General features: G+C 45.5%; 1 protein-coding gene across 1 annotated transcript; it reads right to left on the reverse strand.

Annotated features, from left to right (window-relative positions):
* Positions 1–860: 860 nt before the first annotated feature.
* HSP90AA1 (heat shock protein 90 alpha family class A member 1) lies at positions 861–9,254 on the reverse strand. Its single transcript, XM_064460786.1, has 11 exons — positions 9,096–9,254; positions 7,436–7,594; positions 6,972–7,338; positions 6,305–6,438; positions 5,519–5,827; positions 4,656–4,821; positions 4,188–4,378; positions 3,914–4,061; positions 2,502–2,770; positions 1,809–2,142; positions 861–1,611 (listed from the first exon to the last, which is right to left on the reverse strand). The coding sequence occupies exons 2-11, from the start codon at positions 7,592–7,594 to the stop codon at positions 1,502–1,504; spliced, it is 2,187 nt and encodes a 728-aa protein (XP_064316856.1). The 5' UTR covers positions 9,096–9,254; the 3' UTR covers positions 861–1,501.
* Positions 9,255–13,475: the final 4,221 nt, after the last annotated feature.

Raw genomic sequence — 13,475 nt, forward strand, 5'->3', positions numbered from 1 at the left:
CCACGCAGTATCTTTTGGAAGGCAAACTCAGGCAACCAACTCCTTTGCGTGAGCTCGCCAGAAGTAAATTGGTTTAGACACCATAAAGACACGGCTGTAACAAATAATAATTGGCCTTTCACCTTATGACAAAAAATCCAACCCAGCTTTGGCCCATGTAGATTATTTTACACCGGGAAACAAGAGCTCAAAGATCAGTTGTGAAACAAGAACAGGTGAAGTGGGAAACTAAACCAAGACCCCTCAGAGACCAGGGCCAAGATGCTCGGGACTCTTCCCCCCACAATGAGTTCATTGCGGATACAGGGCAGGAGCTGCCCCCCCCTCAGGGGATGGCACCTACCCTGCAGCGAGCACTCAGCCGCAGGGGCAGCCTGCTGGAGGTGGCTGGCAACCAACCGCTCTCTCTGCTTTTTTACTGCTCTCCTTCCGAGAGGCAGGCCAAGGGGTACAGCATGCAGCACAGCCTCGTCACTTCTTGAGAGCCTGTACATGGTAGCGCTGACAGCCAGCCACACCTCACACGCTGAACAACTCCACACAGCACGAGGGATCAGGCTGGCAGCATTAGGAGTCTCACTCCATTTGTCAAGTCTTCAAAAAATGGCTGGATCATCAACACAAGTTAAACATGACTTGAGGCAAATGATCTGTTATTCAGATCAAAATTGTCTTGAGGTCTTAAGAACCACTCAGCTTCCCTACTTCAGTGTGGTAGTGGTTTGCAGTGGCCCCACAGAGCACACACTCGGCAACTGCAGATTTAATGAGAGCAGCTCGCACTCCAGATTCAAAGCAGCAACTGATGGCAGAACAGCTGGCTTCGTTCCCAGTGTGAACAGACAAGTCAGTGACACGGCTCATTCTTAACACTTTTATTCTTACAGTTCTAGGTTTGAACTGTACATGCAGAGTTGCATAAGTCACAATAGAGATTTAGAGTGGATTCTATTCTATGGTAGAGTGCAATCCAGAATCCTTAAACAGTATAAAAAACAACTTTAAACATCAAGACCTTGTTAGGAGCAAAAGGGCTAAAGCTTCCCCAGGTATTTCAAGCTCTCCTAATACCTAGTTACTAGGTACTGTATGTCAAGATATATTTAGAGTTGAAGAGCTGTAGAATGCTAGACAAACTTGAACATCCTGATGTCATACCGTCTTTTTGTTAGTTCTTTCCCCCATTTCCGGCAATTAAGAATAAGTCAAAAACCCTGCCACCTGCAACCAGCTAATACAGACAAAAATGACTACTCTTTACTTGCCTGTTTAGGGTTGTACAGTGTTAAAGAAAATATTCCCTCAACAGCATTTGTATCTCACATCAGCTGAAAAAGCAATGTAACAAAAATAAAGGTATAACATCTTTGAAAATAAATATAAAGAGGGAATGCAGACAAAGTGTCAAAGATTTTTTTTTTGGCAGGTAACATTCATAATATACAAAATATAACTTATTCATATTAGCCAAGGAAACATTCATGAGTTCCTGTAAACTGTTTTAATCCACCTCCTCCATGCGTGACGTGTCATCATCTCCTTCAAGAGGTGGCATCTCCTCAGTAACCGCTGGACCAGCTTCTTCTGCAGCAGCATCATCTTCATCAATGCCTGCCCAGGAAACACAAGCACCATTAATGCCACACCAGAACCCAAAGCTTTGCTCTCCTCAGCATTTCAGTTCCTCTGGGGGTTCCCCCTTTCCCGCAAGTACAAAGCAGCACCAAGGCACTCTCCAGACACCCATGTACCCTGTGAGGGCACGTGATGATGCCCAGAGTTCACTCTAGACAGGACAGGTTTCTTACCCAGGCCAAGTTTGATCATCCTGTAAATGCGGTTGGCATGTGTCTGGGGATCTTCTAAACTGAAGCCAGAGGACAGGAGTGCTGTTTCATACAGCAAGATGACAAGATCCTTCACGGACTTGTCATTCTTATCAGCCTCAGCCTTCTGCCTCAGTGTTTCAATGATGGAATGATCAGGGTTAATCTCCAGATGTTTCTTTGCTGCCATGTATCCCATTGTGGAGTTGTCTCTTAAGGCCTGCGCCTTCATGATCCTCTCCATGTTGGCAGTCCAGCCATATGTGCTTGTTACGATGCAGCATGGAGAAGTGACTAAACGGTTGGATACAACCACCTAGAAAAGCGAACATAAAGCAGAAGTTTGTAGTTAACATTTCAACACACACACTCCATCTATCCCCACTGATTTCAGAGCATCATCTAGTTCAGAAGAGACCTTTAAGGGCATTGAGTCCAGCCATAAAACCAAGGTTCAACTCTCAAATGCCGCTGCATATCACGGAAGACTCATTTCACTTAAAAAAAAATCAAAACAGAGACACCTTGCATCTATACAATTCCCTCTTGCAGAAGGCTTGCTCACATTCAGAAAAGGAAATTTTAACAGACATTGGTACCTGAGCCTTCTCTGCCACAACTTCATTTCAGATCATTGAACGACTTGTTACAGACAAAATGAGTACTAGTCAGTACCTTTTCTACTTTCTTCTCAAGGATATCTTTCATTATTTTGCAAAGGTTTTCAAACTTGGCTTTCTTCTCCTCTTGTTTCTTTTTCTCTTCCTCATCTTCTGGAAGCTCCAAACCCTCTTTTGTTACAGAAACCAGGGTCTTGCCTTCAAATTCCTTCAGCTGCTGCACACAGTACTCATCGATAGGCTCAATCATGTAGATCACTTCCAGGCCATGTTTGCGAAGACGCTCCACAAAAGCAGAGTTGGCCACCTGATCTTTTGTTTCGCCTGCAAGAAGCAAAAATGCCACACTTGTGGTTTGAACCTCAGCACTGTAACACAGCAGACTGCCTGTTTTCTGTAAGAGCCTATGCAACACTTCCAGTGATGCTTTATGTCCGTATCAGTAGAAAAAAGGGACACAGACCAGGTACAATGGGGTACTGCAAAGATTAGGTTGGCCTAAAGAGACTCAAGCCTTTCCAAGTGACACCACAGCTTACAATACTTCACTCATTTGAAAGTAAATGTCAATTTCTTAGAATGCCAGGTAAGCAATGTTTCACAATCCTGCCAAGGAGGAAAACTGAAAAGCCCCGTACAGCATTCACCTTTTGAAATATGTCTTAATATTTGATGACCAAAGAATTAAACTGGTTTGAGCATTAGGTCTTAAAATTTCAGATACTGCTGGCCCAATTTATTAGCTAAAGCCAGAACACGAAACTATCTGGAAGATAAAGGCACCTCAAATACTCCAGAGCATACTTTCAGGGCTTACAGGAGAAAAGTCCTAGACGGGTAAGATAGCTGTGGAAGGGGCACTTCACAAAACTGGCATCCTCCCGCACCTTCAAGGTGGCAGTAGTGACACCAAACATTGTATTTCAAGAGCAAGGCAATACCTGAAGAGTTTGTGGGTTTTTTTTTTTGTTTGTTTTTTTTTAACAGCTTATTACTGGTCTCAGCAGGTTTGCGAGAGCAGAGTTCGCAGTACAGAGAAGGTAGCTCGTTCTGCTGTCCACATGGACATAGTATGACACTAGGGAAGTCTAACTATGATCTTATTTCACGTAGTTTTAGCACTGCAGCATCCACTTATTTCATAAATACTATAGTACTGAAGAGATTTGGTGAAATTGCACCACAAGTTCTGTCTTGCTAAGTAAGGTTCCTTCATCACGTACTCACTGAAGTGACACCTCAACAAATATCCTGGCAGGCAGTGCAGCTTAGCCAGAGACTGAAAATGTAACTGTTTTTACAGAACTAATTATAATTACATTGCCACAGTAAGATTTTTTCACTTAGAATCCCAGTTTCTTCTTGAATTCACCAATAGAACTGGCCATTGTTATTTGTCATTTTCTGACCCCCCAAAAGATAACCCTGCATCTGTAAGTGTATTTACAGTTTCTGACACCAACTCACCAGTGATGTAGTAGACATGTTTCTGGTTTTCCTTCATGCGAGTGCAGTAGTCCTTCAGAGAAACCATTTCATCACCAGATGCAGACGTGTAATACCTCAGTAACTCTGACAGCTTCTTGCGGTTCTGGGAGTCTTCATGTATGCCAAGCTACAAAGCAGACAAAAACCTATTAGTGATTCCTTTAAACTGAAGCGTGGCATTTTAGTATTTCAGGCGTTAACAAAAATCTGTAGCTCCTACAAGTCAATACTAGTAAGGAGAAAAACTACAAACCTTTATGTTCTTTGAGAACTGCTCATAGAACTTCTTGTAGTTCTCCTTGTCTTCAGCCAACTCAGTGAAAAGTTCCAAGCACTTCTTCACCAGGTTCTTCCGGATCACTTTCAGGATCTTGCTTTGCTGCAGCATTTCACGAGAAATATTCAGAGGTAAATCCTCAGAGTCTACCACACCTCTCATGAAATCTGGAAGGCAATGGTGCAAATGATGGTGAGAATTTGCTTTCCAGGTCTTAAAAATCAGGATGACCATTCACCACTTAGGTGGCTTTGCCCTTTTATAATTATTAATTGGTTTCTACGGAATTCTAGACAACAGAAAGCAGTACTTTCTCCAACTGCTCAGGTACTTCCTGATCGACTCTGTCTTCCCTCTCCCAATTTCTTTAAATACAAAGGGAAACTACGAAGTTGCTAAGTAGCTGCTTTACTGTTTTGGGAAACACTTTCCTCAAATACTCACTCAGATATTCAGGGATCAGTTCCTCACAGTTGTCCATGATGAAAACTCGGCGTACGTACAGCTTAATATTGTTCTTCTTCTTCCTGTTTTCAAACAGATCGAAGGGCGCACGCCGCGGGACAAACAGGAGAGCTCTGAATTCCAACTGCCCTTCCACAGAGAAGTGCTGTGAGAAAGCAAGGCGATCATTTTAATCAATTTGTAAGGCTCTCAGTAACCGTTTAACAGAAGGCAAACAAAACCCACTTGAGATGTCATGAAAAATTCAACACAATAGACAAGACATGGGTCAGGAACAAGTACGTTCTCCAGACAAAACATATCTAAGGTCTGTTCAGTGTTACCAGGCAAGCAGACCGATACAGAAGACGTTTGCAGTTTCCTATATTATATACTGGGCTTCAGGAAGCATGTGTATTCTTACAGCACTTCCCACTACATACACACAAAAAGGACAGTCTCACTTACCCATCCCCTTTAGCTTTAGGCCTTTTCAAAACTAAGCTACAAACCCAAGGAACTAAATTTACGTTCATTTGAAATCTAAAGTTTTCGATTAGATTTGTAACAACTAAGCTACAAACTGGGAATGCATCTGCACTTACTTTTATTTACAGTTAAATTGAAGCATGGATTTGATTAGAGTTATAAAAACAGGAACAGCCTTAACAACAGCCAGAATAATTGCAGTACAGTGTTACCCTCGCATAGTGGAGGTGTTCTAACCAGCAGCATCACTCCAAATACTACACAACTTATCATGGTAAGATCTGATGCAATAGATAAGAGTTCAGTAGCCTGTTTAGCAAGCTTCTGGCCTTCCTGGCAAAAACAACTGGACCTGAAGAAGGACAAGAACTTACTTTGACAGCTAAATGGTCTTCCCAGTCATTAGTTAGACTCTTGTAGAATTCCCCATATTCTTCATTGGTAATGTCATCGGGATTCCTGGTCCAAATGGGCTTAGTCTTGTTGAGCTCCTCCTGATCAATGTACTTCTCCTTAATCTTCTTCTTCTTCTTCTTATCTCCATCCTTCTTTTCTTCTTCTTCATCAGAACCAACATCCTCTATCTCTGGCTTATCTTCTGTCTTTTCCTCCTTCTCTTCCTTTTCCTCTTCCTTTTCCTCAGCCTCATCATCACTCACCTCCTTATCACGCTCCTTCTCCACCTACAAAAGACATCATTAGGTAAAACTTCCATGTTTCTCAGTTCAATGTGTCCCTTGCAATATCACAAAGCTCAGAACTACATGCACATGATGTCACCTTTTCCTCCAGGACTCAATTAACAACTTCATTCTGGGTGCTGAGACCCAAGTGTTATTTTGTTTCCATATGCTTATGTGGTAGTTCATGTTATTTAATCACACTTTATTTCTACTAACAATACACCAAAATGTAGTTCATTTACTCAATGGTTGGGAGACCGTAATACTACTAACTTGGCAAAACATTTTTTTGCTTGGTTTTGTAAAATGAAGTTGTACTTAACAGAACTGCATTTCAAGAGAGCTACAGCCATGTAACATCTCTAACAATTTTAACGAACAAAATACTCATGGACTGCTCGCTCTTCAGTTGCGAAAATTCACTTGTTTCAAGCTGACAATGCCTATATTACGTAGTATTTCAAGCAAAGTACATACAAAGAGAGTAATTGGATAGCCGATGAACTGAGAATGCTTCTTCACAATTTCCTTGATTCGCCGTTCCTCAAGGTATTCAGTTTGATCTTCTTTAAGATGCAGGATGACTTTGGTTCCACGACCCAGAGGTTCACCTAGAATGGAAGTTTACAGGTTTTACTTGTGCAGGAGCAGACTAAGCTTTGGCTAATTTTAATAGATACCTCCTTTAAAAAAAGCACTCCTGTTATCAGTAATTCCTTTACCACTGGTAAGTGTAAGCTTCTGTGTACAGAAACAGCCTTACAGACACTTCCTCAACCTGCCCGTGCCCAGCAAATATTTTGCATAAGCTTAAGGTGACTTTCAGTAGGTAAGTCTGTTCACGTGTCATCTTTCAAGTTTCTGTATATAGAGTTGTTGCAGGAGTCTACAAATATATTTCGCTGTATAAGCTTTGAAAGCTTATTCTTCATTCTACTGCACCATTTACTTCAGGTATTCCCTTACCATGTACCAATAGTTACTCAAACTGGAATGGCAAGGGAACAGCTGTGTCAGTGCTTGATCCAACACGTGGCTAGTACTACCCATTTCCTCTGTTTTTGTCTTTTTCAATGCAGAGTAGGTATTCCAATGCCAGAAACCTTTACAAGGCATACTTGAGCAGAAACGTTTTAATACTCACCATTATCAAGCCTGACAGTGAAAGATCCTCCAGCTGATGACTCCCAAGCATACTGTTCATCATCATTGTGCTTGGTGATCACTGTCACTTTTTCTGCAACCAGGTAGGCTGAGTAGAAGCCAACACCGAACTGCCCAATCATGGATATATCAGCCCCTGCCTGCAGGGCTTCCATGAACGCTTTGGTACCAGACTTGGCAATAGTACCAAGGTTGTTGACCAGGTCAGCTTTCGTCATCCCAATGCCTGTATCCACAATCGTCAGAGTGCGATCATGCTTGTTTGGGATCAGGTTAATTTTCAGGTCTTTTCCAGAATCCAGCTTGCTTGGATCAGTCAAGCTCTCATATCTAATCTTGTCCAGAGCCTGTAACGGAAGAGGCAGGCTTTAGCATTCCCTATCTATTCCTAAAAATTTTAACAGTCCCATTGGCACGAACCAGCCTAGGAGTGAAAGTACTTACATCTGATGAATTGGAGATCAGCTCCCTCAGAAAGATTTCCTTGTTGGAGTAGAAAGTGTTGATAATCAGAGACATCAACTGAGCGATCTCAGCCTGGAAGGCAAAGGTCTCCACCTCCTCCTCCATTGGTTGGTCTTGAGTTTGCACAGCTTCTGGCATCTGTAAAGAAAGCAAGAGTTGAAATCCCACCTGAACAGCTTGTTGCACATACCTTTTTATGGAAAGAGACAACGGCATTCTGAGATAAAGCTATCTGACTACATGGTTTCAAATACATCACCACATGAACACAACAGCCTGCCCCCCCAGTCTTATTTCCTACCAGTAACAACTCAGGAGTTTTAAGGAGTGCTTAAAATAGGTACAAGATTTTAACTACATACTTGCTTTACATTCTTGGCTTGCACCACTCAGGGTAAGACAGAACTTTTCCTCTCCCCTTCATTAGTTTACAAATTAATAGACAACTCCTCCCCTTGTCACAGAACCAGTACACGTTACGAAGAAGAAAAAGAAACTGGTAACTTAGCCCAGCATTTGAGAAGCTACCTGTATTACTCTGTAGTCGATTTTCACGGTAAAGTCTCTACTGGCAGTACTTTTCTCCCATGCACCGCCATTATTTTGCTCATGTAACTACTATTCTCAGATGCAGACACTACCCGGACGTGTAATTTATCTACCAATACGGCTCAGCCGAGCCCGTTACTCTGACCTACACAGATAGAGTACCCAAACTTGGCCGGCCACCTGCTGCCTAGGCTATCCTGCACTCGAGTCGAAACTCAGGATCGACGGAAAGTAACACCTCTTTCACGTCGGAAAGTAACATCTCTCCACCTCCGACCCCGCTTCAGTCACCGCACAACAAACGGAGACCAAGCGCAATACCTCAATCCCGCAACCAAGCCTAAACACTCACTACTTAGTCTGATGCTGAAGGAAACGCCTGGGCTGCCAGCGGCGGCTCCGGCGCCCCCGATGCCGCCGGGTGCGGAGCCTCGGGGCGGGAGCGCCCTCCCGCGCGCGCCGCGCAGCGCCCCCTGCCGGCCGTCCCCGGCAGCGGGAAAGGTTCTAGAAACTGCCAGAGCCTTCCCCCCCGCCCCCCACCTCCCCGCCCGCAGGGCGCACCGCCGGGCGGCCCCCAGTCCTCCTCCGCTCCCCCCAGCCACTGCCCCCTCGGCGAGCCCCACCACCCTACGCTCTCCCGGCCGAGCACCCACCTACGAAAAGCAAAGCTCCCCGGCCACCCCTCTCAGCGAAACGGGGCTGGGGCGCCCCCGGGGAAAGGGGAACTGCCCCGCACCCCTCGGCAGCCACAGCACGCTCTGCCCGCGACTCCCCCGCAGCCCCACTACCGGGAGCTCCCCGCTTCTTCCCCCCCGCCACCCAACGGCCTTACTCCGGGGATAAAAAAATATAAATCAGCTCGCAGACTTGTCAGGCATCAGCACCTCGCTCCCTCCACCCGTACCCCGGCTTCGAGACCCAGCGCCCCCCCCAGCTCCCTTCACTAGGGACGAAAGTAGGGAAGGCACATCCCGCTCCCCGCGGCCGGCAGGGCCACGCATCCGCCTCCAGGACGTGAGAAGAAAGCGCTCCCCTAAGAGTTACCGCCGCCGCACAACCCATTGCCGCCACAGCCACCTCCACTGCTCACCTTTGCAGGGGGAAAAGGCTGCTAGTCTCCTCACCGAAACCGCAAACGCGCTCTACCCGTACCGGCGTGCCTCCACTAGTGCGCGCTCCCCGCCGCCCGCCGGGCTTATATACAGCCGGCGCCGCCTCCTTCCAGAACCATCGGGAACCTTCACCGGCAGGCGCGGGGGAGGCGGCGGGGGGCGGGGGCGGGGGCTCCGCCCGCCCCGCCGAGGGGCGGGGCCAAGCCTCTCGCAGCCAATAGTAGCCGTCCGCGGAAGGTGCCCGTCAAAGCGCGGGGATCGCGCAGACGCCTTGCCTATCATGGCGGGGGGGGTAGAAGGGTGGATTCCGCGCATGAGCTGGCGGCTGAATGAGCGCGCGGGCGCGCGCGCTCTCCTTATTCGCCCAACCGCCGGCTCGGGTGGGGCGGGGTGGCGGGCGGCAGGTGCATGCGCGGTGGCTCGCACGGAGTGGCGGTTGGGCGCGCGCGGCGCTGAGGAAGAGGAGGAGGAGGAGGAAGATGAGGATGAGGATGACGACGAGGGGTTGGGGGAAATTGCGCAACGGGTGACGTCATTCGCTGCCCTGCGCCTCTCAGAACGTCCTAGAAGCGGGCGGGGTCAGGTTGCCTCCGCTCCCCTCACGCCCCCCCCCCCCCCCCCGCCAATCCCCCGCCGGCGCGTCGTGCTGCCCTGTGGAGAAGGGCCTGGGAAGCGGGGGGGCCGCCCCGGAGGGGGGCGGCTGCCTCTCGGCCCCACTCCGGGGTCCCCGGGCCGGGGCCCCCGGCCTCAGGCGGGTTGGGCGCGGCGGGCGGCTCCCCGCCGGCTGGTTGTGCAGGTGGCTGCGCCCCTGCTTCCCCCTCAGGCCCGGGCTGCGCGTCCCTGCCCCGTTCGGCGGGTAGGGCCGTCTGTGCTGCCAAGCGTAGCTGGGTGAATCATGGCTCAGGGATGCAGTGGTAAAGCGTTTCGCCTAATCGGGGGAAACAAAATCGCTTCCTACGCTGCAAGTATCAGTCTGCGAGTTGAACAAAACCATGCCTTTTACTCCATGTAGTTGTTCAGGATAAAAAGAGTCAAGGGATCAAATCAGAGAAGCTCAGACCTACATAGCTATGCAGTTACTTAAGGATTTAAGTGCTAATAGTAGTCATGAGACAGATGCCAGTGCCCTTCAGCTTGCTAACAGCCCAAAGCCTGAAACCTGGGATCCTCAGCCTGGATGTGGCTTTTCCCATCTAATCTGCAGGAAATCTTAGTTGATGTTCAAAGAGCACAGCTACAGACGTCTATATTTTATGCATCTTGCATGAAGGCTTTGATAACTACGCGTCTCATTATACCCAGTAGCTCTGTGATTATGGCATTTAGCAGGGGGGTTATTTTTATATCCTGAATGACCTGATTGGGAGCAGAAAGTTAAATGCAGGTCTTCCATGTCTCAGGAGAATGATCTGCATCACGTGTGTTCCAGAGCAGGCTTCTAAAACTTGGAGCTGATTCACTTTTGGGGTTATAAAAACCAAGTGAAGCTACATGTTACAACTGTACACTGATGTTAGCATGAACCTAGGTAATCTCCATGCTCTAAGGTATAGCTATTTATTTGTTTGAGGAATAAAAATTATGTGGTTTCTGTAGCAAAAATTCATCCCAGGTGTAATTTCTTGGCTTTTTCTGTTGGCTCTTAGATGTACCCCAGACTTCTGTCTAGTTCAACACCTGACTGACTTGGGAATCGAATTTTTATGTGCCTAACCTGCTCTTCTGCCAGTTAAGCATCTTAAATTACATGGTTTAGGGTGCCCCTTGAATTAGTACAATGCTTTGGTCCATTAATGCATTTAACCAAAGGTCATTATGCTGAATTTAACATTCTTATCATCTGTTAACCTGCAGTTTGATCTGGACAAGCAAATCTGATTGACTTGGGGCCTACAGACTTGATTTTGTTGCAGCATTATGTCTCTCAGGGAGTTTTCAGTACTTCTCAGTATCTGACAAGAAGGTACATTAAGTATGTGTGTAAGACATCACACAGGACCTGTCAAGGAATTCAAATTACGGCTTGTTTCATTGCAGTTTCTGTAGTATCTGGATCCATATCTGCACTGGTGCAGGACTTAAAGGACACTGCCCTCCTAAATAGCGATGTCACAGCTCTGACCCAAGCAGTTGGCCGAAATACAGGGTCCTGCAGGTTATTTTAATTAGCAGGAAACATTAATTGTGGTGTCAACAGTAACATAAGAGGGGCTATAGATGAGCTGCTGCTCAGCACATGGGAGAAATCAAACTAAGAGTGGAGTTATTTGCTCACAGTTCTAAGGCACTGAAAAAGCTGGATTTCAGCCAACGCTCAGCCTCGAAAGTTCTGCTGTTCTGTCTGGGTCACCCTTCTGGTGCTTACTCTGTTTTTCTGTATCTTGTTCAAATCTGATTTTGTGGTGCTTCTCAATGCATGTCTTCTCCTTTCTCTCAAACACGTACACTTCTACAAAATAATATGCACCAAAATCCTTTCTTGACTATGACATGTTCTTTTCTTCACGTAGTGGCTGTGATTTCAATGGTCCTACAGCTTTAGTTGTCTGCTTCCGTAAAGCAGCTTAATGGCTTTTTACCACTACTCTAATAAAATGTGGCAGTTATACCCAAGCATAACGGTGTTAACTTTCATGTTTTTCTTAGATTAAAAATAGTCTTGGTATAGTATAAATTCTATAGGACATGCTTTTTAGGCTGAAGCCCCTTACATTTAGATTTCATTAACTGAAATGTTTTCTAACATTTATTTGGGTCAAAATAACTTCTGTATTTTAGAGAATCACTAATCTTTTACAATTTATGGAAATCTGCCCAAGTATTTTTTCCCAGTAATATCCCACTAAAATTATTTGTGTGCTCTCCTTTCAAGATTTCCAAAATTTTAATACTTTTACTTTTATCAAAATATTCAAGGTATTTTTCTTAAGAAAACTTTTTCCTTTCTAATGTTTTAAATAATGTGGATTCAGTCATCCAGACTTAGAGATATATATAATTTTAAGCATGTGAAGACCCATGGCAGGTTTTGCATGTCTGCAGGATCACGCGCCTATGTACTGTCTAATGTAGCAGTCATATCATTCTGTTTCTCTTTTGTGATCATGTTATTCAGCTTTCAAAAGCAGACTTCAAAGCGGGCCAATTTCTTTTGTGAAAATCGTTTGACAAGTGCACTAGGAGAAAGTAATCTCATACCAAACCGTCTAAGTTTCCCAGCTCTGCTCAACCCAATTTCCCATGTGCCTCTGTAAAACATATCTTCTTCATAACTAGTGAATAATCTGTGTTCTTTCTGTTCTGATATGCAGTAAAGGGCTAGTGAAGGTAGGTGCTTTTTTCTTGTGCCTACTCTGTTTTAACTGATCCCAGTTTTGTATTGCTTCAGTTTTAGGACAAAAAGGCTGGTTCCAGACTTGGTTTCTGTTGGTTTAATGCTGGGGGGAAATCTGAGGAAAATAGTTTCATTTTTTCAACCAAAAGATTAACATGCTTTCATATTTTAACAAATAGTTTTACTATCGGGGGAAATGCTGAAGCCTGATATTTCCAAGCCATACATTCACACACACTTGTTCCCTCCCATATCCTCGAGGCGCCCCTGACCCCTCTCCTCATGGTCCCAACCCACCTACCCTTAATCTGCCTTCAATCTTCTGCCAGTGCAAGAAGCAGCCTGTGCTGCAGCCAGTGCACACAGGTGTGCTCAGAGATGTTACGCCAGCCAAACAGGGAGGATAAAGCTGAATTCTCCTTGCCCCTTCCTGTGAAAGAGGCAACAAGAGCACACGTCTGTGTTGCCCACCTATTGATTTCTGCAGACCTCAATATCCCTGTGGTCTCTATTCCTTTGTTAACTTTGATTGAATTGGTTAAATAGGTCAAAATTATTGGGGGGGGGCCTGATGCACGACGTTATTCTGTGTGCTTCATTTCCTTAGGAAACTAGACTGAAAACATTCTTCCCTTTTTTTGTAACTGCTATAGCCAGTGTCTGAGGGATGGTTACATGGGATTTTATTTTTTCCGATTGTACAGTATTAAAATAAATAACATGGGGCAACTGCCATTTATTCAGTAAGATTTACCACTTCACACATCACTGTAAATGCAAAGGTAAAAAACCCCAACAACCACAATATTCAATTCTAATTCAAAATTTGAAGCCTGGGCAGGTAGTGGATTTGCCATTTTCTTGTCAGATTCTGAGCAACTTTTGCTTTCAGAAAATTCAGATTTGTATCAAATGTTGAAGAACCAGGTCTCCTTTAACCAGAAACTGTTCTGTATCAACAACACATGCTAGGAAGTTAGGTACATTGCTGCACTAACTGCATGGGCCCTGATCTTGTATTTGC

Source organism: Phalacrocorax carbo, chromosome 9 (assembly GCF_963921805.1).
Source record: "Phalacrocorax carbo chromosome 9, bPhaCar2.1, whole genome shotgun sequence".
Lineage (NCBI taxonomy): Eukaryota > Metazoa > Chordata > Aves > Suliformes > Phalacrocoracidae > Phalacrocorax > Phalacrocorax carbo.